We start from the raw sequence: 27231 nt of genomic DNA on the forward strand, positions 1-27231 counted from the left end.
GCTAAATTCTTCATGCTTGCAGTGTACCACTACAGACAGTGATTCTTTTTGTGTCTTCTAACCAATCTGAGGGGTTGACTTCTTCATAACTAACTATAGAAGTGATAGGCCCTGTGTGAGAGAAATGTAAATCAAGTACTGACTTTTGTCATCACTGCAGAGTAAAGATGCACCTGATCTACAGTAGAATCGATTACCTCTTCCTGCAGCATCACGTAAGCCCCTGACACTATCTGCAATTACTGTAGGTATCACTCACACTGTTTTAAGATGACCCACATAGCAAGCATGCAAATGCATAAAAAAAAATTAGTTACAACTGGCTTTAGTATTAAAAAACATTTATTACTGTAAGACATCGTTCTGCTCCCTTGTCAGTATGAGGTACTCATCTCATGTATTTACAAATCGAAATATGTTTGAACAAATTGTTGAGCTCCAATCTACAGAATCAAAGTGCATTATGATTAGGGCTTTTTTTATTTCTACAGCTTGAGATACACATACTTCTAGGAGGCATCTCCTTTCTTGCATGCATGCTGGCAACTGCAGAAAGAAATGTAGCTCACTTTGACAGCAATCTGTGCATAGAAGTGTATCCTCGGTGCGTGCCTCTCTTGTATGTTTCTGGAATTCAAGGTAGCCTTGTTGCAAGGATGAGATAGCATTTGCTGGTCTGAAAACTACTTGTGTTGTATCTACCAAATCTATATAAATAGTTGCAGAATAGTTACGTTTGACTGAGTATCATAGAGAAAAATACTGTTGCTGTGGGCTGGAATAATCTGCCATCCAATCCCAACTTTATCTGCAAAGAGAAACATCGGGAATCATATTTATGCTTAGTGAAATGAAGAGCAGAAGTTGCATGTGAAGTTCTGCAAGGAGATCTTAGCGTGCTGGTAAAGCAAGCTACAGGCAAATGCTTGAGCATGTATTTTTTAAAGTTAACAGGTATGCTTGTGCTGTGCATTCAGCATTTCGTTAATTAGCCAATGGCTGTAGGCCAGCTGTACAGCTAGTAGGCTGCAAAAGATGGACTTCTGAAGCATATGAAGAAAAAACCATCCTTTCCCCTTTTATTTAAAGTTCTAGCTTTTTTAACCCTCAAAGAACAGTTAAGATAAAAGAGTTTTAGGCTGCATCTGAAACATTATCACAGTGACAGTGCAGCACAGATGTTTTTCCTCCTTCACGCTTAACCTTTACAATTTTTCCTATTGCCACCAAACTTGCAATTCATCTTAAGTTGACGCTCCTAACAACTGAGAGTTGCGATAGGATGTAGCAAGAAGCTAAAGCCTAATTTCCTGACCAAATCCATTTGGAAGGGTTATTGCTCTTGGACAGACTGCTCTTGGATACAAGAATCCTGTTACCGGTCAGTACCCTTTGCAAGTAAAAAAAAAGTTCATCTCTACTACAGGTAAGTAATTGGGAAAGAAGCCAAAATTATTGATACAGTTGATGAAAAAGGTACCTACCTAGTTCAGCCTGGAACAGATGATACGTGTCTGGATTACGAATTGTGAAAGCAATATAGACCTCAGGAGGTTTTCCATCTGCTCTAAAAGTTGAGAGTTTTTGTAGCATACCGATAAGGCTTAAAGTTATCTCTGGATCATATACCACATCTGCAAAAAAAGGGCAATGTTCAATATTTATTAAGAATTGTTGAGCAAGAAGCAGAAATAAAGCTATAAAGTATTTACTTACGGAAGAATGCCTCTATCGAGGGATTACAAGTTTCCAGGAAGAGATTTTAGAAAACATAGTATTTTATGTGCTACGTCAAATTACCCTCATCTCCATTATTGGTCCAAAATCACTAAAGATCATTGCTCCTTTTTGTAATGGATTGTCAGATCCTGTGTTTAAGTCTGTGTTCAGGGACACAGCAAAAAAGTTGAGCATTGGTACTGTTACGACTGTCCTTAGCAGAACAAAACCATGTTGTTAGAAATCTGTATTTCAGAGGCTGAGTGATAAAGTCTTGATTTCAGCTGCAGCACTTTTTATTCTGAGTAATTTCCCTCAAGTAGAAATACTGATGAAAGGTGGAAAACCTGACCATTAAGGGCTGCAAAAGATCAGCCTTACTTCTTGGTGCTGTGAGTTTGAAAGTTGTCAGTTGTGTTCAGAACTGGTATTTAGTAGGTGGCTGTTTACTACACAGTAACGTTGAGACACGTGTACCAGTTAACGCATGATGCAACATAGCAGAAGCATGTCCTGTAGTACCAGCAAATAGTAGATATGTGTAATTCACCCTCTGTTTTGAATCGCCTCGCTTTCATGAGTCTAAATCAGGCTGTTGTGTGCATTCTGTCAACAGTAGGTCTGGGTTTAAGTTAACATACATGCAGTGACTTCATTTGATAGAACTCACATATGTAATGTATCACATGTGATACCTTACAAAGAATTCTAATCAAGATGACAATTACCATTTCTTTACCTGAATTCTTAGGTGATTTTTGCTTTGCAAAACCCCTAAGCTGGGGAGTAAAATCGTGTAGTTACAGCTCCAAAATTCACTATTGCTATATTTTCCATTAATAGGCTTTTATAAACTCCCTCAAGATTTGAATATAAGCAAGTTCCAAAAAAAGTAGTGTTTTTTTTTAATATTATCCCTCATGAGAAGGATAATGCTTCCAGTTAAAATGGACGAGGGTCTCAAGGGTGGCAGATTTATGATCCGTTTCTGGATTTAAAAAATACAGAAAAGAAAAATAATTTGCTCTTCAGTACTGGGTAAACAACTGTTGAATAGCTGAAAAAGACAAAGTGGTGAAATGAACTGGGAGATGTTTCTCCAGACACAGTAACCAAAGTAGGGTTGACTGAGCCCTGCAAACAAATACCTTTGTTTCTGTTACCTATTTATTCCTGCACGATGCCATACAGTCGGGCATAGTCAGAAGTGAAAAGTACCTGCTGCAATGATGACGTCTGGTTGCAGATCCAACAGTTGTTTTTCTGTAACTGAGCCCCAGTCAAGCTCTGCAACAATTAGTTTCGGTTGTTGGTAGTTCATCCCTTCTGCCTCCTGCCCTTCAGATTTTGTTTGGATAAGATCAATAGTTTCAGGCTCCACGGCAAAGCCATTCAAACGGATGTTGTCCATCAGCTGTTTGAGAACACAATGGTGGTAATCACTAAATATATATGCCTTGGGGTTGCAAGTTTTGCAGATTGCCAGTCCAGTGAAGCCAATCCCACTTCCTAATTCCAAGACTGTCCTGAAGGTTAATGGAGTAAAGTAAGTATTGATTAGGACTCTCTGAGTTATGACATCAAAACATTCTAATTATATCTAATGGTAAAATCAACTACAAATTATTTCAGTATTTTTTTGAGTAAGCCATCTATAATCTTTATTTAAAATAAGTCGTAAAGATGGTAAACAAGATGCAGTTATAAGCATAAAAATGCATCACTTGAAGTACTTCTCCTGCTTTTCCATATGGTACAAAGTACTTCCATCACTGGGGCAAGATACGTTTCATGTGTTCCTTGACTTTTGCAGCATGGTTGTCTCCATTTAAACTGGTTTTACAATTCTTCTCTTGGTCAGTGGGGAGAGACAAATGATTCTGGAGCACAGTTCCTTTCTTGTGAGGTAGATACTTAAAATTAGCTTAGCTGAACCCTTCCCCAAAAGTGCTTGTTCATCTCCATTGATTATAAACAAAGTCAAGGTGATGAGATTAGCTGTGCACATCTGCACTACAAACACTTGAAGTTAGATGGGATGAATCCCGTCAAAGAGGGAAGTGCACTAATTAAAGTTACTGGTTGGGCAGCAGGGTAGCTAAAATTCAACAGCAAACATACCGAGCAGGCCAGACTATGTGGTGTAATGGCTTTCATCTTGAAGCCCATCTTAAACTATGAAATCATCTCATGAATTAAAGTTTAACTTGCAGAACAGAAAAAAGCAACAGCTGATAGCCCAACTCAAATATTTCAGTTATTTTGGGGGTAAATATTGTGCATTATAAAATTATAGTTGTGCATATAACTCACTTATGGTATGAATGAAAATACCTTGGCTTCTTTCCCCATCTTTCTGTCTGTGATGCTGTTTTTACCTGTTACTGAAAACTGTGGAGTTCTCCATTGCCCATTCAGCAAGATGAAGAGCAGCATCCCACGTGACGAGCCCTGTGGTTCCTTGAGAGATAATTGCCTCACTCTCAGAAAGAGTAACGGATTCTCCAGTAGGCTGGAGGACACGCACAGGAAGAGAAAGACGGATCAGCACAGACAACTGATTTTGCAGTTAACAGTCAGTATTACCGCCTAGAAAAAAAGTCAGAAACACTTTGGGTTTCTGGATGTGACATTTAAACCCACTTTGTTGCTTAGTTTAGATGATTAAAAGTGATTCATAACAAAGCAGTATTATTAGTTTTTACCAGTAAGTAGTTTTTGTAACAGCGAGTAGATTCTTCTTCATTTAAAATATCTGCTAGTGTATCGTACAATTCATCCAGGGGTTCAGCTGTTGTGGATTCGTGCTGCGTGAAAGAGAAACGGACAGCTTCAGTTATCAAATTGTTAGTCATGGAACAGAGAACCCACACGTTAAATACCACTTTAATACACTATTGGCCGTAACATTTTACACTAAATGCTGTTTTATATTATTAAGAATAATTCAGTTTGGCCCGCAATGGTATATTTTCAAGAAGACCCATCCCAAGATGAACCAAAGAGTTACAAGCAACATGGAAAATAAGCGTTACCTTTTTGATGAGTTCAGTTAGAAAGCATCTTCTGTACTTGATGGAAGGGGGATACTTTACACACAGAGGGTGGAGAATGGTCTAAAATGATAAAAAAAAAAAAAACCAACTGCAGTTGAAACCCATTACCAAGTGAAGATCTTAGGAAGGGCACAAAATGCACAGTGATTTGAGTCTGAAGCTAGAAGAATTGATGCTGAGCCAGAAGAAGAAATTTGGTGATTTCTGGTCAGTTTGTTAGGTTTCAGATCTGTGGCAACAAATGTATTTTTCACTTTTCAAAAAAATAAATAGCAAAATTGAGTGAAAAGTGTCCGACTAGCTCTCCTCCTCCTTTTTCTTTTCTATTCCTTTTGCTTTGCTGCCTCATTTGTGATTTCCTGTCAGCATGCAGACAGAACATGGTAAGGGTTTAGGGATTCCTAGGGTGGCTTGGCTCACCTGCTTCTTTCTTAACATCCAGGGCAGAGGGATGTGAAATCAGCTCGGCAGGTTTGCTCCTGGCATTAGGGACATCTCTGCCCAGGTGCACTGAGCTTTAATTTTGATGCTAATAAAGAACAGCTAAGTAATAGGAAGGAAAGGAAGCGACCTGTTCTGCTGGGTCTGAAGGAAGGCTGGCACAAGTGTTACCGTAAGAGCTGGCCAAAGAAACTCTCTAAGACACAATTTTGAGTTTTAGAAAGCAGGCATTCCTTAATTGCGGAGATGGACGTGCAGGGGATCAATCCACTTAGTGTGCATGCCGAATTGTTCAAGCTATGGGGGTTATATACAATCAAAATATACATGTCAATGTATATGTGATATGTATATTTCATATATATATATATCATATATATGTATACATAGTTAATGCATTCGTGCTATTTCCTGTAACTCATTAAAATACATAAATGTTTCTGACACATGCACGTTTGTTTTCCCTTGGGCTCTTTCGGGGTTCTCCGGTGGTTGTCCGTAGTCTTCCTCGCTGTGTCGGGACGCAGTTCTGTGCATGCTCAGGCCATCCCGTTCCTTCTTACCTTACTGACTCAACTGAGGCCTGCGCGCCGAGCTTGGCTGGGCACACAGCCAGGGGCACGCACAGCACGAGCTCCTCACCTACCTGCCGGCACATCCTCCAGGGTCCTCCTGCCCTCGCTTTGAGAAACAAGCCGGCGTTTTCTCACAGGTGACGCTGGCTAAATAACGCGAAGTTCTAAACTTATTTCTGCGTTACTAAACGTAGTAAGGTTTGACTTACCCGCTGGTAAAGCACCCCAGCCCCGACCCCTGGCTCCCCCACAGCAGGGCCGGGCGTTGCCCTTCCAGCTCGGCCCCACAGCGCTACCGCGGTGACCGCCAGCGAAGGGGCCCGGCCCTCACCTGGTGCAGGATGTCGGCCAGCAGGGAGGAATCCGGGGCGCTCCTCAGCCTCTGCTCGAGCTCCTACGGCAGAAGGGGAGGAAACCTGAGCCGGGTAGGCCGGGCCCTCGCTCCCCCCCCGGCCCCGCGCCCTCACCGGCCAGGGGAAGGCGCGCAGCTGCCGGGCCGCCAAGAAGCGCCGCTGGAAGCGGAGCCCCAGCTCCGGCTCCGCCATGGCCGGGGAGCGGCGTCCGGGCGCGAAGCGAAGCGAAGCGAAGCAGCCGCGCAAAGAGGAAGCGCCAAGAAAGAGCAGCGCCGCCGCCTGAACAGGGGCTCGAACCCTGGACCCTCAGATTAAAAGTCTGATGCTCTCCCCGCTGAGCTATCCAGGCCCTCGGCGGCGGCCCCCGGGGACGGCTCCACCAGCCCGCCCCTGCCGCCGCCCGATGGCGTCAGCACCGCGCGGCCCCAGGACGCCATCGCCGCGCGCCGTCGCCAAGGACACGGTGCCCGCCGGGAGCGGGGCCGGGAGCGGGACCGGGAACGGGGCCTCGCCATGGGCGGCTTCAGCGCGGACGAGAAGCTGCGGCTGCAGCAGCTCCGCGTCCTGCGGCGGCGCTGGCTGCGGGACCAGGAGCTGAGCGAGCGGGAGCCCGTCCTGCCGCGGCGGCAGCTGGGGCCCGTGGCCGCCTTCTGGGAGCGCTTCCTGCAGCCCGGCGGCCTCTGGCGGCAGCGGGTGAGGGGGGGGCGGCCCCGGGCCCCGGGCCCCGAGCCCCGGGCCCTGAGCCCCGAGCTGGGCCCCGAGCCCCGGCCCCGGCCCTGACCCGCTCCGTGCCCCGCAGGTGTTCAGGACCTACCAGACCGGCGGCTTCCTGGTGGCGCAGGTGCTGATCCCCGCCTGGCTCATCCATTACTACGTGAAGTACCATGTCATGGTGCGTGCCGGGGCCGGAGGGGGGCCGGGGAGCCGCGGGGGGGCCGGCTGTGACTTCTGGGGACACGGGGCCGGGGGGGGGGGTGACCCTGCGCTGCCTGCGAAGGTGTGTGGGAGGGGTCGGGTGAGAGGGGGGCTGCGGGCACCGGCGGGAAGCTTTTATCAGCTTCCAGTATTTCATTAGCTAGTGGAAAGGACCCAGGTTAACGAGCCTGGTACGCAGTAGAGTTTGGGTTTTAGAAGGGTTGTATTCTCTTTAGAAGATCTTTTACGTTTCATCCGGGTGATGCTCCTTTCTCTCTCTCCCCCTTCACGCTTTCAGAGAACGCCGTATGGTGTCGTTTCATCAAATCCAGCGATATTCCCGGTAAGCCTGTTGACTACTTGTGTTACCTTCCAGCTCTGTAAAACAGAGGCAGAGAAAGGAAGGCGTGAGGAGAAGCACAGGTTTGTGCAGTGGCTGCAAAGAGAATTTCTAGAAGGATGCACACGAGGCAGCTTGTCCTGAAGCAGCACTGCACTACATTTACGGTATTTTCGAACAGTTTTTGTCTCGTTCTTAGAGCAGACGGCTCCTGTTTCATTGGCATTTCCCTTTTGTAACTGCAGACTTCCAAGTACGTGGCTGGCAGCGCTGCCCATCCTGGGCAGGAAGCACAAACGCCCCCTTATGGGGTCTGTGCCTGCAGCACGCAGACCCCGCGGGGCTCACCGCAGCCTGAAGCTTTCCTCTTCGGTTCTCGGTTTGCCCAGTGTCTGTCAGATTGTTTGGTCTTCAGTGGTTCTTGGACTGCTCTGAGCTGTTACTCGGCGATCAGTGCAGCAAGTTGGTGGGCAAATATTCTCGTATAAGTTTGGCTCTGGTATTTCTGCTTCATCTAAAAATAAAAAATAATTTTAAAAGTTCCACCCCTATCAACTACATAGCAACGTACGGTCAAGCTGTGGGTCTCTGACATCAGCCCAACCACTTGAGTAAGGTCAGTTCAGCAGGCCACGGCAGTGCCTGAAGCTTTAACAAACGAAAGTCGGGCATTGGATTGATTTTTTTTTTGAGGGATTACGCAGTTCTTCATGTGCCACAGGCCTTGAGTTTGAAGACTGCTTTGGAGACTCACTGAGGGTGGTGCTGTGTTGGAGGTGGTTATGCAGTGCTATAAATCTGGTGCAAATTTTAAAAACAACATTCTCTTTAAATGCTTGTCTGTATTTCTGTGGCATGAAAAGAAAGGGGTAAAGCGAGTACAGATTTCGGATACCGTGGCTATGATGTTTTGCCAGCGCCCTTGGAAATGTTGAGTGAATGAGAGTGTTCTGGGTAAACTGAAGTAAGATTTTTTTGTGTGGAAGCGGGGACAGTCACAGCTGAAGTGAAAGACTGAACTGTGTAAAGGAATAGATTGGTTGTAAGAGAAAATGCTCACCGTGCTCTCTCATCCCATTAGGGGGACAGAATTTTAGAGACGGGAGAAGTTATTCCACCCCTGAAAGACGAACCCGCTGGGCACCACTGATGGCTGAAAACTGATTTCTTCTTTGAGCAAACAAGGCGAGAACTGCAGCCAGCTGCTTTTTCTCTTCTATAAAAGTCTTTATCCTGCGTTGCCTCATCTTTTCTGTTGTTAACTTCCTCCTTAGTCCAAGCTGTTCCGGTTGCTACTCATGTGGGAGTTTCTTTTGCTTTCCGTGAGTTCTATTGCTAAGCCCTTGTGATTTCCTCCCCACCTCCTTTTTTTTCTGATGCGATCTGACGGTAGGACAACGTGGGCCTTGCAGTAACAGCAGAGGTGCTGCAGGTATCTGGGAACTGTGTAATAGGCTGCTCAAAGGCAGGGTGTCTTGGCAAGCTCCTGCACACCCGCACACGACAACTGTCCTCTTCCAGACAGCCTAGCAATCCCTTTGCTACCAACTGCTTTTAATAGAGACTTATTAAAAGATAATAGAGACTAATAGGTGGAAGTTAAGCTTCCACCTGCGTGGATTTCCACATCCCAGCCAGCAGAGGGTAGCAGAAGTGGCACTGTTTCCTAGTGCCCCACTGGCCTCCCCTATCCCAGCCTGTGAGTCGGCATGATGAGAGTTTAGTCTGCCCAAAACCGCCTCTTCCCGAGCAAAGAATCCAGCTGGGGAGGAGAGCAGAGGTTCGTGAGCCCTCCCAAAAGGTCTGTCTGTTAGTTTGTTTTAAGGGAAGTAGGGAGGTGAGGTTTGGAAGTGCTGAGTCAAAATTCCTTATTCTTATTAAATTCTTGCTTCAAAATTCTTTATCCTTTAGCACTTATCTCTGTCTTCAGCCTCTCCTGACTCAGAGTCGTCCTGCTCTCACTGTCCCCTCACACCCGTGGCACTTTGCACTGGGGAATACTGCCCTCTGCTCTAGTGCTAAACCCACAAGTATTTTGGTGGCTACTTTGGGGATAGAAATGACTAAAACAGCAATTCAAAGTGTAACTGGAGGCACCGAAGGTGAGGGGCTGGGACAGGAGCACCGTGACCTTATGGAACCGCCGATGCTTGTGATGTCACGGCTGTGGGCAGGAACCCCCGGGGGGCTGCCAGACCCCCGTAACCCCCCCGGTAGGGACGGCACCTGCACGAGCACGCTGCTCCTCGCACCTGCAGAGCCATGGCCAACGCAGGGGTGAAAACCCTCCTGCAGTCGAAGGAGCTCCTGGAGGCCATGGAGCCCCCCCTGGGCAGCCAGGCACAGCCCCCCGTCCCCTGTCCCCTGCTGGGCCCGGTGGCCCCCCAGGCCCTCGCCAGGCACGCGGCCATCTCCTCCCCTGGGTAAAAGGCAGCTCAGGGTGGGACAGCGTGGGGACGGGGACTGGGGTCAGGGAAGGTGGCGAGGGGCAGCAGGACCCCTGCAGGTCATCGTGGGGCGGCTCTGGGGAGGAACACCGGGAACTAGAGGGTCACCAGCAGGGCTGCGGGGTCAGCAGGGGCTGCTGGGGACACAGAAAATAGAGGGTCAAGGGGGAGATTTGGGAGGTAATGGGGGTGATGAACGGTGGCAATAGGGGCCGGTGGGGGCCATGGAGGGGTTGGGAGGGTCTCAGGGGGGTTCCTTCCCATGGTCATGGGGGTCGTTGCCCCACGTGTCAGTCCCCCCATCGCAGAGTTCCCCAGGAACAGCACTCCCCAAAACTGCTACGGCCTGAAGAGAACCTTTGCCTGCACCAACTTGCTGCTGCTCAGCCCGGCCAGTCCTGACAGCTCTGCAGAGAGAGAGGCTTCCCTCGGCCCCTGCGTACACACGTCGTGCTCCCAGGATAAATCCGAGCCCGCCGCCCCCGCGGTGAGTGCCCGCTGGGAATGCCCAAAACATCCCTGGGAGCCCCCTGGTACCCCTGCCACACGAGTGAGGGACTGGCTGGCGTGCCCCACATCTCCGAGGTCCCTCTGCATGCCTCTGCAGTGCTTGTGAGGGACTGGGGACCCTGACATCTCCGGGGGACATCCCCATACCTGTGAGGATGCCTGGTACCCCCAGGGCTCCCAGATCTCCCCCAGGGAAACCCTGACACCTCTCCCCCTCTAGTGAGAGATCCCACGGGACTACAGGGAGTTCACAGTACCCCAAGTCCCGTGGATGTCAGAGCTCCAGCACCCCTAGGGGGCATCAGAGCCACCCGTGATCCCCTGTGTACCTGTGAGGTGGGGCCCAGGTGGCTGTTCTAGGTCACAGACTCGGTCCCAAGTCTCAAGAACGGGTGTGTTGGGCCAACGGGCACGTGTACAGCTGGTACGTGGGCCCCGGGATCACCGCAGGGGGGGAGCAGAGACCTCTCCGTAGAACAGGGAGGGATGTGACTGTCACCACCCTACCGAAAACGACTGCGTGACGTGGAGCATGTCCTGGCGCGGTTATGGCAGGAGAACTGATCATCACCACCTCGCCTGTCGCACTGAAGAAGGCAGAATGTGGGACTCGGTGAGCGGGACTAACCACCCACTGCAAGACGCCGCAGTGCTAACAGCGTGTTGTGTCCGTGCAATGAAGGTTCCTCTCTACAAATGCAGTGTGGCTCTTACCTTGGGGACCTTGCGGTTTGTTTGGACGTCTCAGAAAAATCCTTCCGAGTCTGATTTCCCTCTTGTGCTAAATGTGGGTGATGTGTTATCTTGACCATGAAATCAAAGTAATTCTGGGTTTGTACAATATCTTAAATATCCTGTGTTACACGTAAAACCCCATATACACGTGTGTGCACATACATCTACTCCATACCCATTTTTTGAGATGCCTACCTGGTAAAAGGCATTAGATCATCTCTGATCAGTGATAGGTATACATATAAAATGTATTTTTAGTTGTTACATATTCTTTGCACGCTTCTTGTTGCACAAAGCCTTCCACTACAACAGGACGCATAGAGGAGATCTCCCATATGGGTGGTAGATCATGTGCTCTGGGCCATGACTTCCCAACCAGCCCTTCGGAGATCCATCAGGACCTGCTTGTTCCTCAGGCTGAGGCCAGGTACCAGGACAGTGTGGAAAATAGCTGCTTGCCAGTCTCAAACTAGGGTAAAACAGGAGGTAAGGGTGGAGGGAAACGCTCATTAAAAGGGTGATGTTCTGGGAGACAAGGACTGGAAGATCCTCAGCTGGTTGGACACCGCAGCCTTCCTCTCTCTCACCTGATGCACCTCAAGCAGGAGCTGCTGGTTCCAGCACCTGCAAGAACTCGTAGCCAAGAAGCCTGTACGCATCCTCCGGTGTTCTTCACCACCAGGCGTGCCATCCTCGATGCTTGGCGAGCTGGGTGGGCTCCAGGTCAGCCCCCAGCTTCTACCATCCCACAGGGTATCCCTTGGAGTATTAGCTCATGATCAGTGCCTAGCAAGATCATTTACATGAGGAGGAGACACTGAAGATTTAGAACCTTCTCAGCACTTCTGTCTACACTGACACACAGTGGAAGCCATGAGGCTTTGTATGGCATTTGCGCGTTGGATCTTGACTGTGCAAATCCATGAGAGGCTGAAGCCCAGAGTGTTGAGAGAAGCGGCTGATGTTCTTGCAAAGCTGCTTGCTACCATATTTGAAAAGTCACGTTGACAAGGGGAGAGCCTTCATGACCAGATCCCATTTTCTGCTGTCATCAAAAAAGGTCCAACAGATGACCCATGCCAGCCAGCTTCGCTTCAGTCCTCAGGAAAAACCATGGAATGACTTCCTGTAGAAGACATTTTTGGCAGATGAAGAAGATGGGGATGGGGAGCAGTTGGCATGGATTTACTGTGATTTTGTGCCTGAAAAGTGTGGTTGCTTTCTGTGGTAAGATGGTCAGGTTTCATCAGGGCAGAGCAGTGGATGACATTTACCTTGACTTTAGCAAGGCTTTTCAGTGATGCTAACAGATGCTAAGGCATCTGTTTCCAGGAACATAGTTCACTGAAATATTGATGCCTCTGGTGCGTTGGCTGAACACTTGCTTCTCTTTAAATCAAAGACAGAAATAGGAACTTATCTCAGGTGCTGTAATAACTGGAATCCTCCTCTGGAATTGTCTGTCTCCATTGCTCATAGATCAAAACTTGATGGTCAGTACAATTTAAATGCCTCAGTTTAGATACCTAAAATTAGGTGATGTGCATCCCCGTTCATCTGACTTCGTAACAGAACGCGCTGGCATTCATTCAGTACTTGAAATTGCTTTGTAACTAAGTCGGTGTTATGTGTGCCTCTGAGGGCCAAGCATAATTTCAGACTCATCACATCAGCGGAGCTGGATGTCAGAAGCTGGGTGTTAAGCACAAAAGGAAGTTGTGGGGAGCTGGGGGTCGGCCTCTTCTCACAGGTAACCAGTGATAGGACTAGAGGGAATGGCCTCAAGTTGCACCAGGGGAGGTTTAGGTTGGAAATGTGGAGACATTTCTTCTCAGAAAGAGCAGTCAGGCATTGGGACGGGTTGCCCAGGGAGGTGGTGGAGTCACCGTCCCTGGGGCTATTTAAGGAAAGGCCGGACGTGGTGCTTGGGGATGTGATTTAGTGGGTGACATTGGTGGTAGGGGGTGGTTGGACCAGATGATCTTGGAGGGCTTTTCCAACCATTATGATTCTAGGTGGATGTGGTGTTAGAACCCACTGTGTGTGTAGAGACTCCTCCCTTTCCCCTCCTTCACTCCATACTATGCAGCTGTACTTCCTCTTGCATCTCAATTAATCAAATGCATAACAAGTGACACTGAACTGGGAGGATCTGTTGACTCTCTCGTGGGTAGAGGGGCCTTGCAGATGCTGATAGACTAGAGGGCTGGGCAATCACCCACCCGCTTCATGAGATTCAACAAGATTAAGTGCCAAATTCTGCACCTGGGAAGGGGCAACCCTGGCTGTACGTACAGACTGGGGGACGAGAGGCTGGAGAGCAGCCCCGCAGAGAGGGAGCTGGGGGTTGTGGTTGACAGCAGGTTGAACCTGAGCCAGCAGCGTGCCCTGGCAGCCAGGAGGGCCGACCGTGTCCTGCGGTGCACCAAGGCCAGCGCTGCACCGCTCAGGGAGTGCTCATCCCGCTCTGCTCTGCCTGGTGTGGCCTCACCTCGAGCACTGCGTGCAGGTTTGGGCACCATGATGTGAGAGGGATGTAAAACTGTTACAGAGTGTCCAAAGGAGGGCTACAAAGATGGTGAAGGGCCTAGAGAGGAAGACATATGAGGGGAGGCTGAGGTCCCTTGGTTTGCTCAGCCCAGAGCAGAGCAGGCTGAGGGGAGGCCTCATGGCGGCCTGCAGCTCCCTCACGAGGGGAGCGGAGGGGCAGGCGCTGAGCTCTGCTCTCTGGGGACAGCGACAGGACCCGAGGGAACGGCATGGAGCTGGGACAGGGGAGGGTCAGGCTGGGGGTTAGGGAAAGGTTCTGCACCCAGAGGGTGGTCGGGCACTGGGACAGGCTCCCCAGGCCCATGGTCACAGCACCAGGCCTGCTGGAGTTCAAGAAGCGTTTGGACAATGCTCTCACACATCGGGTCTGGTTTTTGGGTGTTCCTGTGTGGAGCCAGGAGTTGGACTCGATGATCCTTGTGGGTCCCTTCCAACTCGGGATATTCCATGATTCTGTGAAAAGGGACTTGATTGAATTGCTCACACCTAAGAGACAGAGGGATTTTAGGTGCAATGAGGATCCTTCCTCATCTCCAGATGTATTCGATAAGGTTGAAGATACCAAGGATGAAGACATCTACAACACAAGACCTACTGGATATGTGGACATCTAAGTGACATCTCCTACCTGAAATAGCCACCACCTTGTAGTCAGCGGTGCCTTTCTATGCCCAACTTCCCCCTGGGGATCCTGCCAGGTTTCGCCCTGCAGTGGTCAGGGCAGCCCTGCCGGCTGTTGTAGGGTGCTGCCCCTGCGGGCCCACACGCCTGGATCCTGCCCTGTGCTGCCCTTGGGGTCAGACACAGGAGTGCTGCTTTCTGCGATTTCCCCAGTCCAGGAAACCTGCTGGTAAGTGGGGGCAGCGGGGTCTGTACTTCTCCCAGTTCATGCCCAAGGAACAACGGGAGGGCTGTTTCTGCAGCCTCAGAATAAATGTCTACAAATAACTGCATCAAAATGACCAGCAGTTCCTTCTTACGGAGAGGTGAACAGAAGCAAAAACTATCCATTTAGCTTTTGGCCCCTGTGTTGTCTGCAGAGGAGACTGCCAGGCCCACCACGTGTGTTGCTACCACAGTCCCCTCACAACTGCCTGAGCAGAAAGCCAGGAAAGGTCCAGCAGTGTGCAGATGACGTCCCCTGAATAAGAAAGTGCCCTATTTTTTCCAGCAACCATTACTTCCCCTTCTAACTGTAGCAGCACGAACAACGTTGCTTTTGCAGGAACGGCGTCCGTTTGTTTGTGCTCCCCTTTCCCACATCGGCGTGCTGTGAGGGTTTGGAGGTGCTCCACCGAGGCGTGGGCTGGGCAGGGCCAGGCCCTTTGTTTATTCAGAGCAGGGGGGGTGTACAGGTGAAGCCAGGCAGGAGCAGGCCCTGGCCGCGCAGCAGCCGAGGGGCAGCGACCCCAGGCAGGGCCGCCGAGGTCCCCGCTGCGCGCTCCCCGCGGGGAGCTGAAGCCCGGCTGCCGGAGGGCCGAGGCAGCTCGGTGCCAATCTGGGGTTTGCCTCATGCGCCGCCAGGTCATTAAGGGCTGTAATTAGCAAGCCTCGGCGGCTCCCTGCGAGGCGGCCGGGCAGGCGCGGGGCCGGGAACGCCGAGCCCCGGGGCTCCATCTCCGCGCGGGGCACGCCCGGCCCGGCCCCGCTTGCTCCGGCTCCTCGCAGGCGGCGCCTTCCCCGGGGCAGCGCCCCGCCAGGGCTCGGCCCGGAGCGCCGGGGCCGGCTGCTGGGGAGCTGGGGGCTGCCGGAGCGCCCGCAGCAACCGGGCGCGCGGCTCGGCTCCGGTCCCCCGGAGCCCGGGGCGAAATCGGGCTGGGCAGCGCCGGGCGAGCACGGGGGCTGCGGGCGGGGCCCGGGGAGCTCCGTGCCGGGCAGCTCCCGCGGGAGGGCCCCGGCCCCGGCCCCGGCCCCGCCGGGCAGCTCCACGTGCCCGCAGCCGCAGGCCCGCGGCGAGCGGCAGCTCCGGGCTGGGGCGGGCCGCAAGGCGCTCTGGGAGTTGTAGTCCCCGGCCTGGCGCGGGGCCCTACCCGCCGCCCTGCCCCGCTCCCGCCGGCTCCTCGCTGCCGCCCGCGGGGGTCCCGTGGCCGCTGCCCCGCCTCGGCGCCCGCCGGACTACAGCTCCCGGCGGGCCCCGCTCGCGCCCGGGCTTCCGCTTCTCCCGCGCGGCGCCCCCTGGGGCTTGTAGTCTCCCCTCGCTATTCACGACGGCCTCTGCGCCGTTTCCGCGCCGTAGCGGCCGGAGGCCGGAATGGGGCGCTACGCCACGGCGGCGGCGTAAGGGCGGGCGTGGGGACTCCGGGGCACGCCGGGCCGGCGGCGGAGCGGGAGAAAGGCGGCGGCGGAGCGGCCGGGCGCCGCGGGGGGGAGGGAGGGAGGGAGGGACGGGGCCGAGTCGCCGTGCCCGGGGGAAAGTGCGGGGCCGGCGGGCGGCGGAGCAGCGCGGCCGGCGGGCCGCACAGGTGAGCGGGGCCGGGCTGCGGGGGGGCGCCGGGGGTGCGGGTTGGGGCCGGGCCGGGCAGCGCCGCCTTCCCCCGGCCTCCCCCGGTGCCGCCGGGCGCCCGCCTGCTGCCGGGGGCCGGGGGGCTCCGTCCCGGGGCAGGGCCGGGGGCAGCCGGGGCGGCGGGGGGGAGCCGCCGGGAGGGGGGAGCCGCCGGGAGGGGCGCGCCGCAGCCCCGGGAGCTCGGGAGCGGCGGCTTCGGCCGGCCCGGGGGGCTGGGGGGGGACGGGGAGCCGGCTCCGGGCGGCCTCGCCCCTCGCTCCTCGCCCCTCGCCCCCCGGGGTGCCCGCGCCGCGCTCCCGTCCTTCAGGCGGGCGCTGCCCTCCGGGCCGGGCCCCCCCGGCTGGGGGCCCTCGGGGTTCCGGGCAGCCCCGGGAGCGCCGCCTCGAGCAGCGGGTGCCGTGCCCGCGGGGCCGGCTCTCCAAGGCGCCCTCGGGCTGCTCGGGCCCTGCCGCCTCCCCTTCTCGTCGTCGCCGCGCTTCAGCCGGCGGCTGCCGTGAGCGCCTCGGCCCCCGGCCCCCGGGGAGGCTGTTACGGCGGGGGGGGGGCTCCGAGTGCCGGCCGGCCTCGCCATTTCCTCAGCACCTCTCCTCTCCTCGCCCCTGGCTGCGGCACGTCCCGTCCCTCCCCAGCAGCACGCGTTCCGGGACGGCGGCGTGGTGCGATGGAGCGATGGGCGGCTGTGCTACGGGCGGCTGTGCTCCGCGCGGCGCCTCGCTTCCCCCGAGCGCTTCTTTCCCCACGTCGAAGCCTCGGCTGCTGCTCGGCGCGCCCCGGGCCTGCAGGCCGGGGATGTTGGCCGGGTGGCTTCCCGTGGCCAGGCGGGAGCTTGCACGGCCGCCAGGCTGCGTGTGAGCGGGGACAGCAGCCCACGGGGACAGCGTCCCGCTGCTGCGGGGTGGCCGGGAGCTGCGGGTGGCTCGTGCCCCCAGGGAGCCGAGGTGAGCTGAGCGCTGCGGGTCGCGGCCACCGACCAGTGGGGATGACCGCAGGTCCCCGCCACCGACGCCTCTTGGTCCCAGCACGGGGCTCGGTGTCGCCGTGGGTTCGCAGGGCGCCCTTTCCTTGTGCCTCAGGCTCCGAGCTGCAGTGGGAGGGCAGGGGACGGGCGTCCTGCGATGCCCCGGGGCTTCCGCGTGGCCTTTTGCTGAGACCCGCCGCGGAGCCCGCTGGCTGGTGCCTGTGGGTGAAGCAGAGCGGGCCTGAGCTCTGAGAACCGCGTTGTGGTGCTGTGTTGGGTGAGGCGGCCGGTCCTGCTGCCCTTTGTCTGTGTAAATATCACCCTAGCATGTGCCGGAGAGGCGTGATTCAAATTATCACGGCTGTGTGTACTTAGGGATGGTAACCGGTTTAAAGCTGCGTCAGCTTCTGCTTGTGTCCAGGGCTTTACCAGTTCAAGGCAGGAGGCAAGACCCAACACCGCTCCCTTCCCCAGGTGGGGTTTGAGGGCTGGAGAGGCCTTTGAAGGCTCCGGGTGACGTTCTGTGTTTGCTGAGCCGCGTTGCTTCGTCAGGAAAGAAGAGCAGCCTGCTCGAGCCTGATGGCTTAGTGTGCGCGGGAGCCCGAGGGGCGCGCCAGGCAGAATGCCTTTTGCACTGGAATAAATGTTGAAAAACAAAACTGCTAAAGTTGCACACACACACATACACACACAAAAAAAAAAGGTTGGGCGTCCTGCCCAGGCGTGGAGCTGCCTGGTGTTGGCTGGAGGATGGGGTGAGCCTGCGCTGGGTTCTGTGGGAGTTTGCGGGGTTTGCGGCGGTCGCACAGGGGACCCGGGCGGCGCATCGGGGTCGCTCGCTGCCCGGCGAGGTGCAGGCGGGAGAGATGCTTTCCTTCCGTCCTCCTGCTTCATCTGGAGCCCCGCTTTTTTTTTGTTTCTGAGTTGGCGTCGGGCCTTTCTGTGATCTGTGGCCGCTTTGGGAAGCGCACGCCGGAGCCTGGAGTCCTGCAGGAGGGCTTCCTGCGGCGGCTCGCTCCCAGAGAGCAGCACTGGGAGGAAACCAGCACGGCGAGCGGGTTTGCTGGAACTCGGGGCTCCCGGAACCATCACGTGTGCTGCAGCCTTGGCAGAGCTCCCTGTATGGGGGAGTCGGGGGCTTCCTCCTGTTTTTCCACCGTAATCCTGCTCTTCGGAGCGAGCTGTGCCGCCCTCCGGGAGCCTCCTGTGTCTGCCCACGTGTGGCTCAGTGCTGCTGGGTCCACGCGGCCCTTCCCAGGCCGTCGTTACCGAGCCTGGCAGGGAGGAGCAGGCTGCCCCTGAACTTCTGTTGCACTCTGGTTGCTATTTGGGATGGTGCTGCTCGCCTGGTGTTCGGCAGTGGCAGCTGAGGAAGCCGAGGAAGGCAGAAGGGCTGTTGTCTGTGCTGGAGATAAGTTTAACTCTTGCCTTGGCAGCTCCTGCGAGCCCTCTCTGTGCGTCTCGGCTGGGCTGATAGGAAGCGAGGGTGTTGTTCCCGAAACTCGCTCACATTCGGTTGCTTAAAAGATAAGGAGGGGTTTTGTGTGCCATTTCCCCTTGCTCTGGAAAAAATGCCGCTGCCCAGGTGCCTGGGCAGAAGAGGAAGTCCTAGAAGGAAATAAGATCTGAAGAAATGTGTCGCAAGCAGAAAGAACAATTGTTTCTCGGCATTTACATTGCGGAGCGAAGTCCTGTTCATCCAGCCGACGTTTGACAGCCGAGATAATACATTTATATTGATGCAATTAGCAGGACGTGGGGTTTGCTGAGTGGCTCGGGGGCAGCACGCTTCTCAGGCTAACTCCGGCAAATAGATCCGTGAGGACTGGAAGGCTGCCGTGGGTTGCTAGAATTGGCCCTTCGGGTTTCTGGAGGTTGAGTACATAACTGCTGATATTTCCTATTGTGCTGTACCCTGCCTAGTTGAAAAGAAAATAACTTGAGGGAACACAGGGCTATTTTTGCCAGCTTGAGATGATCAAGTTTGATTTCTAAAAACTGAAGCCGAGTCTTTCGGCTTGTGCATTAAAAGCAGTATTGGAACCACATTTCTGTTCCCCTACAAACGCGTGCCTGCGCGCTTCGCCAGCAGTGCAGACGCCAAGAAGCGTCCGTCAGGAGGAAATAGCTTTTCCTTCCCTGCAGCGCAGCCCCTCGGGTAGCAGCCCAGGGCGCCCGCTCAGCGCCCAGGGCCGGCATTGGGGTCGGTGGTGGCGTTGTCCCCTCCGGTGGCATCGCTCCGACGCATCTCTGATGCGCTTCCCCTGGGCCACCTCGTACCCAGCGCCAGCCTGGGTGACTTCGGGGCACCGAGGAGACGGCAGGCAGCCTCCCAGCCTGCCTCCGGTTGCGTTCCTCTGCCAGCAGATCGCTCTGCTCCCAAAACCAAACCGTTTGCAGAGGGGCTGAACCTTGGGCAGCTTTGCCAGGCGAGGCGGCGCCTCCCCAGCGGCCGCACGGGGCGGTGGAAGCGGGCACGGCGGTGTGCCGGGGAGACTTTGCTCTCCGGAGGTACTGTGGCACTGCTGCAGGCGAGGTCCTGCTCCGCTGCTTGCCCACACCCATCGCCTGCCGGCGGGGAGCTCGGGCAGCCCGTGGAGTTGCAGCACGGCCAGAAGGTTTTACGGTAAGCCCTGGGAGTTAAGCGGTTTCTCCTCCCAGCCAATGCGTCTGCGAACACGTTTCCCGCAGGAAAAGTGACGCGGTGGCACGTAGACCGACGTAGGTGTTTGTGGGGTGCTCCGTCCTCTGGTGCTTATCTCGCTGCCTCCTGAGCTCTGTAAGCCGTGAGCCGCAGGGCGCTGCAGGTGCTCGCCACCTTGAGCGCCCAGCGGCGCCGTGGGCCGGGAGATCCCAGTGCAGCCGCTGCCGTGCAGACCCTTGGGCCGAAAGGCTCGGCGCGGGCCTTCCAAACCTCGATCTGTCCCTGAGTTATTTTTTTTCGCTGGTTCCTGAGCGGCACCTCTTGCTTGCGGTGTTCTTCGTGAGCTGCCGTGCTGTCGTTAGCAGCGTGCGCTGCGGGCCCGGGTGCTCACCGCAGGTTGCCCGCTTCCCACTGCCCGGAGGTCTCAGCAGCGCACGCGGAGAGAGAAGCTCCTCGCGAGAGCACGGTGCCCTGCCACGGCAGCGACCGCTCGCACCCGGGGCAGGCTGCGGGGAGGAGGCGAGGCGGTGGGCACAGGACGGGCTCTGTTGGTCCTGTGTGCTTCTGCACCGCGCCCAGAGAGGCTCGGGGGGGCTCGTGTGTTCTGGCTGAAACCTCCCGTGTCTTTTTGCATCCTCCCCAGTCTGAAAAAGAGAAAGGAAAAGCGTGCCATTGAGCCAAACAGTCGTGGACAAGGATTCCTGTTGCTCTGTCTTATAAAAGCCGGTCCTGAAGGAGACAGCACTTTCACAGAGTGTGAATTTCCTTAAAACTGGTTGTTCTGGGAGCAGAGAATAGGAAGGGGCACGGGGAAATGTCCTCGGGGAGGGAGGTTTGTTGGTTTTGCTGAGGCAGGTGTTCAAACGTCATCTGAAGGTATGGGGACGGGCACGTTTGACATAATCAGAGGAATTTCTGCTTTTGAATTTCCAGTAGCTGTAACTGCTAACGATGCCCTGGCCGCGCACGGTAATTAACATCTCTTTTTTGTCTTTGAACAGCCAGGCAGCGTGCCCCTCCAGACATCCTTCCGTGCGCATGCAGATCTCCTGGGGGATCCTGCCCTGTTGCTAATTGTCGAGAGCTGTCCAGAATCCTTATCGTTAAGACCCTGCTGCGCTCGTGAGGCGCTCTGTTACCCGATACAGCCGAGCCCGGCACCGCGACGCTCAGCAGCCGCCGTGGAGCAAGGCCAGCGGAGAGAGCAGGGCCGTACAGCCACAGCCCAAGGTGCTGACAGCAGAGCGAAGAGCCCGAGCCGACCCAAAAGCGCGCGACTCCCGTCTCCAGGTGGGACCGAGCGCCGGCCCGTCGCCAGCCCGATGCCGCAGGAAGCACCGAGCCCTCTGGGAGCTGCAGTTCGGGTGGACGCCGAGTGAGCGACCCGAAATGTGAGGTTGGTTGCGCGTGCTGGTGCGATGCTGATCGGCCCGGAGTCTCGGCAGCCCTTTATTCTCACGTGCCTTCCCTCTCCGTTCAGCAGCTCGGCGCAGCTGCCGCTCCTCCTGGCAGGCGCAGCGGTGCCGGCGGTTCTGCGCAGAGACCATCTAGCATGCTCCTCCAGCCGCGCCGCTCAGCTGGCGCCAGCAGCAGCCGTTCGATCCCGGGGACGCCGGGCTGACCTCGCACCAAGCGGGCATCGCCTCTGCAGAGCAGAAGCCGGGTCGGGTGAGAGGCTTTTCTGTCTGCAGCTGGCGCTGGGCTGGGCTGGGAGGGGCTGGAAGGGAAAAGACCTGTGTTGTGTGACTGTGGTTACCCCTGCTTCCTCTCCGCCGTGCTCTCGTCTCGTCCTGCTCTCGTTTTGGTTCCTTCTGAGTGTTCCCTTCTCCGTCTGTGTGAGGGCCGCACGCTCCTACGGGTGGGGATGCTGCTGTCCCCTGGTTTGCTCATGGTGAAGAAGAAACTGTAGGAGTGGAAAAGGAAACGAGGGCTCATCCAGGACCTTGCAACCTTAAACTGTGGAGTCTGCATGAGTGTCTGAGCATGTGTCTGAGGCAATGCAAGGGCAGGAAAATAAATTACTCTAAGGAATTGTGCATTGCATTGCCTGCAGTGACCGCAGTGCCAGGCTGGGAAGTGCCACAGCACTGGGACGGCAGCGTGGCCGTGTTGTGCTGTACACAGCTGGGCTGCTTTTAGCCTGGTGGCTTGTGGCTGCTCTGCAGAGACAGGGCAAGGTGGTGAGCAGGGCAGCTGCTCTGAGCTGCTGCCCTCAGGACACGCTCGTGGTGTCCGCTGCAGGGCAGTGTCTGTTGGGGCTGGCCTTGCGTCTGAATGAGCTGAGCTGACGTGGCCTTAGCCCAGGCGAGGGCTTTGGATTAATCAGATGGATGCTGGCGTGCTCGCCGTCGGCCGATCGGGTCTGCCCGGGTGCCTGTGGGCTAGCTGGAGTCTGTGTGACGTTGGTCTCCAGTCCGCAGGAGTCTTTTTACGGTTCGGGGTCGATGAAGCCCGGCAGACACGCTGGGATCTCCGAGTGGTCGCTGCCACCAGGCCGGTGCCAGCTGAGAGCTGTGCCGGGGCTGGGTCTCAACAGTGCAAGGGCCAGAGCAGCATCCCCGCTCTTGCAGCAGTGTAGGTGCAGCCTTGGGGTTTCTTGTGAGAGGTGCTGCAGGCGTGCAAAGCCCTTGTTCTGCTCCCTGACCTCGCTGTGCCTGGTGCTTTAGCGAGCAGAGCTTGGCGCGGGGAAGGCTGGGGGTCTGTAGCACCCCAGGAGGCCGAGATGCAAGGCGTTTGGGTGACTCCTGTAACGCACAATCTCCTCTCCATCTGCCTGTTTGGGTTAAGGCCGCTCCAGGCAGCAGCTGGCGGGTGCTGGGGGAGAGGCGAGCTCTGTCGCGGTGCTGGAGGTGCGTTGGACGGCCCAGCAGCGCTGGCTTCGCGGGAGCGGAGGCAGTTGCTCACTGAAAGCATCTGCACTAGTTTACAGCCCTCTCATCTACAGCGCAGTGTTTTCCTCGTGTGATCGTTATATTTGTTCAAATAATTGCTCTCATGGGCAAATGTTGCTTAAGGGCGCGTGTGATCGAACGCATCCCCCAGTTTCAACTGTATCGATGTAGCTGGAGAGGAGCCGCCTGCCGCACAGCCAGGAAACCAGCACAGCTGCTCCAGTGAGGGTCAGGAGCGTCGCCGTGGTGTCAGGCACTGGTGTGCCTCTGTCGCTTCACTTACCCCAGGGGTTGTTCCGGTCAAATAATCTCAATGGCAGCATCGTCTCCTAACAGACATGACGGCGTGGCTCGGATGTCAGCGCGCAGAAGGATCCGCGTGTCGTTCAGGATGGCCCAGGACAGGTGAAACCTGGATGCGGAGAGAGGGGCGAGCAGTAACGTGATGCTCCCCGGCAGGTTACAGGGCTGAGCTGTGCCGGGAGACAAACTACCTTTGTGGCCTCTCTGTTTCGCTCTCCCTGTCCCGCCTGCCCGTGTTCTCCTCGTTCCCTGTGCTCGCGGGGAAGGTGGCAGCCTCCCGCACACTTCTCAGTGAGTCTCGTGCTTTTATCTCCTGGTTGCTTGTGACGGAAATGCCAAATGCCGCTGGTGGCTGTCGGGCTGGCCCTACCTCCGCGCTTGCCTGAGGCACAGCCAAGAGACGTGGCTGTTTAAACGTAGGCTGGTTGGTTGGAAATCGGGATGCGATGCCCGATTAAAGCCAAAAAAATCCAAATTACGTAAAAATGGCGGGAGGAGACACGCAGGTACTGCTGTCCTCGTGAAAGGAGGCGGTTTTAGTTCTGGACAGGGCAGCACAGTGAAGACTGGGATTTGTTTCTAGTAAGGAATGCAACTGGATGTGGCTTGGATGAATTGCATATTTGTCTTCTGTCTAATCTCTGCTGAATTCAAGCTGTGGCTGGAGTATCTTGGGACAGTGTGCTCAGGGGACATCTCCTCCTCCCTCTTCCTCTGAGACTGCTTTTCGAGTCTGTGCCCTGGGTTTTCTCTGGCTGCGAGACTCCTCTTCTTGCTGCAGCTCTCCTCCCCACTCTTCTTCAGTGGCCAGCTCTTCATCTGCTTATCTGTCAGCTTAGCATGATCTGGAGATACAATCCCTGATGTCCTTCTGGGTATGACCTTGTGTTTGTGCTGTGCTTGGGCACCTCCGGCCCTCTGAACCCAGCTGCTGGCCTGCAGCTGAGATCTGCCTTCCTCAGTGACCAGGAAGGACCAAGTCTAGCTCAACACTGCTGACCACAGTCATCTTGTGCAGGTCACGAACCCTATCAGGAACTAGTTGTTGGAACTAGCTCTGTGCTTTTTCCCCAGCGCTACTGGAGCAGTTGGTCCAGAGATCTCCTCTTTGAAAGGTTAGCAACTCTCCGCTGACTTACAGTATCTGGTTTTCTCAGGCTGGTTTCTTGTTCGTGTGCCGTTGCAGTGTGTCATCTTGCAGATGAGAGATGACTTGCAAATTTTTTTCCTTCCCTGGTTCGCCGTAACCTTTACGGCCTGCACTAGCCACGGCTCTCCGTACAGATTTGTCCTGAGAAATGTGAAAGCTATTTTGTTTTTCTACTGTTTCTTTCTGGGAGGTTGGCTTTGTTGGGCTCGTGTGTTTCCACGTTGTGCTTTTGAGTGTTTTAAGTGCAGGCAGAGTTCTGAGCTGCACGGTTTGTGAATGTTGGTGGATACAGAGGAACGCTTTTTGTGTTCCTGTTACTTCTGCCTGGGTTTTTTGTTTGTCCTCGCTACTTCTGCAACGTTGCCCCTTCAGGAGGGAGAGATGTCAGAAACAGTCGAATCAAGGTGAAACTGATAAAGCAAATGTATTGAAGAGCCAGTGCCTGGCGCTTACTCATGGCTCTTACTCATGTTTATCTCGAGCTGTGAATGTGCAATAACAACAGTTCTGTTCTGCACAGGCTGGCACAGCCTCAGACAGGAAGATCTGCTGTTTACCAATCAACACTCTGCTCTGAGTGAGAAGGGGAAAAAATTGTTTTATTGCTGCTGGGTAACCCAGAGACTAGTCAAACCTATCTGGAGGAAAAAAAAAAAAAGAGGAAACTAAGAGCACATGTGTTGCTCAAGATGCATTTTCCTGGCAAGAGGCCTGTGTGTGTGCTCTTCCTGCAAAGCATCCCTGCTTCTGCGGCTTCCTGTGAAATCTATAGCACGCTGCTAGCAGGCAAGTAAAAGCTTCCTGGTTTTCACAATGCAGCTAGCCTCAGCAGGCGGTCTGTCGAGGTGATTTTTCAGCCTGACATGTTTTGTAGCCGGGGCAGTCTGTGGGCTGAGGAGGATGACAGAGCTGTGCTGCAAGGATTATAAATGCACAGAGGAAAAGATCTGGAAATTAGATCCGCTGGTAAAGCTCCCCAAGACTGGATGCTGTGGCTTGTCTTGGTTCGTTTCTTCCTCTTGTCTTGCTCTCTGTGGTGCTACTGAGATGTTGCTAATGAGACAAACCGTGCTGGCCTGCGTGCTTTTGTTAACTCCGCGCTCAGAAACCAGCCACAATTAGCTAGTAAACTGGAAGGTACAAGTGGTCCTCTTGCACTTCATTGAAGTCATGTTAATTGACGTATTACAGCACTAGGTTTTTAGAGATGTGTGTTTGTTGTTTTCTTTTTTTAATCTGTGTGTGTTCAGACTGTGCTTCAGCAGTGCCTTTGTTGCCATTTTCATGCTTACTCGGATAAGGACCTTCCTGTTCTTCAGCTGAGGACGGAGATGGGTTTTGAAGTTAACCCTTCTTTTGAAGAAACTTTCCTGACCCTCTTCTTCTCCCCATAGTTTGTAATTAAGACGTTGATTTCCACTTTCAAATCTTCATAATCCCCTCTCTCAAAGCGACCGTGGTAGATTTCCAGAAACTCACTGGATGATCTATCACTGGTTTACAGAGCGCTGTGCAAGGGAGAAGAAGAAACTTTTTTCAGACTTTGACGCTAATTGCTTTGTGGCTAAGCTGGCTCTGCAATAAATCTCCTTTTCCTATCAATCTTTTGCTTCAGGCTTTGGACACCTCTTCCTCTGCCTGCATACTTAAGAAGAGTCAGTGCTGGGCACTAAGTGCAGCTCAGCCCAACCCAGCTGATGTGTATGAATTTCTTCTGTGTTAAAGTTGGGCCAGAACCAGTTTCAAGGCAGCTGAACGAAGGTAAAGATCCTCAAGCTTGCCTTTGCATGTTAATGTCTGTGGCCTGAAAGATGTGCTGCTGTTCTGGACTTTGCTGAAGTGTAGCATGAAGTATGAGGTCCTGTTCTGCCCTGCTCTAGGACTCCAGGTTAAATTATCTTGTTACCTCGTTAATAGCCCATCTGGAAATCTATTTCCAGGCAGCTAATTTCGTCTAATGATATCTCTGCAAGTAGCACACCAATCTTGTTTCTCGCTGTGATTTGGAAAACAGCTCGTTCACAGCTTCCAGTCCCTCAGATTTCATCTCGGGCCAGAAACCCAGCTGGCCTCTCCCCTCCCAGCCCTGCCCGCCCCAGAACGGAGGTTCGGCCGGGTATGTTTCCCCCTCCTCTCCGCCTCCCTGCCTTCCCTGCCCGTTTGTGGTGCTCGTGTAGTGCCTGGCATCCTCGTGCCTCGCGACATGGATGCTTCTTGGCCCTGGGAGGTATGGCAGTGCCCTGAGTCACGGGACTGTGCCCCGAGTCACACGGGAAGCTCTGTGGCAGAGCTTGAAGGCTGGAACAGCCTCCCACGTCCCCGTCGAGCGCGCCAACCTCTGGGCCGTCCTTCCTGTTACATCTCAGTCTGTCCCTGGAGGTACCTTCCCACCTCTCCCTGCCAGCGACTTTGCAAGGAACTGGGACTGGCTGGCACCTTAATTTCCTGCCAAGACTGCAGCACTCGGGCTGGCTTGCCAGGTGAGGGCAGGAAGAAAGAGCAGCAGAACTGCGTTTCTTGTCACCGAGGCACCAGCTTTGTGCAAGATGCTTCCCTGCTCAGCACGGGGCGTTCTGGTTTGCTCAGCTGCTTTGCCACGTGGGTCCTGCTGGCAGTCACGGGAGCTCTTGCTGCGTTTGAGCTCTGGAGCTCTTGTTGGGTTGGGGTTTAGCATCTTGGATTGCAGTCTGGCTTGCTTCTGTCTGATGGGGATGTCTTGTTGCTTGTCAGCTCTTTTCCTGCCTTGTGGGGAAAAAAAAAAAAAAAGAGCTTGTTCTCCCTTCCTCCCCTGGTGTCTCTTATCAGGGTCCTCTCAGCACAGTGAATGCAAATCGTGCTCTGCAGATCGTGTACCTGGCTTTGCAAATCCTCGGGTTTCGCCACCCTGCCCTGCGAAGCGAGGAGCCTGGCCGTGCATCACCCGCTGTGTACACAAACGCTTGAGCTGCTGCTGCGTGCTTGGCTGGTGTGACAGACCGGCGGGCCCCCGTGCTGAGTCCTTCCCTAGCTCTCCGTGCCTCACCTCCTCTGTGACCTTAGCTGGCATCTCTTCCTCTGCACGGTGTTTCAGCTGGCATGGGGCCGAGGGCCTGCCCTGCCTTTGTGGCGTATGAAGCGGGCTCCTCCAGCTTGCTGCCCCAA

General features: G+C 54.6%; 3 protein-coding genes across 8 annotated transcripts in view; 2 read left to right on the plus strand and 1 right to left on the minus strand.

The window, feature by feature from the left end:
* Positions 1–324: 324 nt before the first annotated feature.
* On the minus strand, positions 325–6399 carry EEF2KMT (eukaryotic elongation factor 2 lysine methyltransferase). Of its 2 annotated transcripts, XM_080557165.1 has the most exons (8): positions 6259–6399; positions 6123–6185; positions 4755–4835; positions 4425–4526; positions 4098–4231; positions 2938–3245; positions 1485–1634; positions 325–808 (listed from the first exon to the last, which is right to left on the minus strand). In XM_080557165.1, the coding sequence occupies exons 1-8, from the start codon at positions 6334–6336 to the stop codon at positions 708–710; spliced, it is 1017 nt and encodes a 338-aa protein (XP_080413291.1). In that variant the 5' UTR covers positions 6337–6399; the 3' UTR covers positions 325–707. The 2 variants fall into 2 exon arrangements, with proteins under 2 accessions (XP_080413291.1, XP_080413292.1); XM_080557166.1 differs by lacking the exons at positions 6123–6185; positions 6259–6399 and adding an exon at positions 5863–5906.
* A 258-nt stretch (positions 6400–6657) lies between these two features.
* NDUFB6 (NADH:ubiquinone oxidoreductase subunit B6) lies at positions 6658–8635 on the plus strand (the record flags this gene model as incomplete). Its single annotated transcript, XM_080557167.1, has 4 exons — positions 6658–6837; positions 6944–7036; positions 7358–7402; positions 8481–8635. The coding sequence occupies 4 exons, from the start codon at positions 6658–6660 to the stop codon at positions 8547–8549; spliced, it is 387 nt and encodes a 128-aa protein (XP_080413293.1). The 3' UTR covers positions 8550–8635.
* A 7310-nt stretch (positions 8636–15945) lies between these two features.
* The window catches only part of CAPN15 (calpain 15), a 53705-nt gene continuing 42419 nt past the window's right edge, over positions 15946–27231 (plus strand). For 2 of the 5 annotated variants that reach the window (XM_080557132.1, XM_080557135.1), the window contains exons 1-4: positions 15946–16103; positions 20748–21142; positions 21227–21414; positions 25706–25851. The gene's annotated coding sequence lies outside the window, so the exon portion shown is untranslated. The remainder of the gene's footprint in view (positions 16104–20747; positions 21143–21226; positions 21415–25705; positions 25852–27231) is intronic. The other 3 variants (XM_080557133.1, XM_080557134.1, XM_080557136.1) reach the window with 2 other exon arrangements.

This window comes from Anser brachyrhynchus, assembly GCF_964034855.1.
Source record: "Anser brachyrhynchus genome assembly, chromosome: 15".
NCBI classification, from domain to species: domain Eukaryota; kingdom Metazoa; phylum Chordata; class Aves; order Anseriformes; family Anatidae; genus Anser; species Anser brachyrhynchus.

Coding starts and splice junctions, on each gene's coding strand:
- EEF2KMT (XM_080557165.1), bottom strand. CDS start 6,336: ATGGCGGAGCCGGAGCTGGGGCTCCGCTTCCAGCGGCGCTTCTTGGCG. Junction 4,836..6,122: donor TGGCCGACATCCTGCACCAG/GTGAGGGCCGGG, acceptor TTATCATTTTAG/ACCATTCTCCACCCTCTGTG. Junction 1,635..2,937: donor AGACGTCATCATTGCAGCAG/GTACTTTTCACT, acceptor CTTTTTTTGCAG/ATGTGGTATATGATCCAGAG.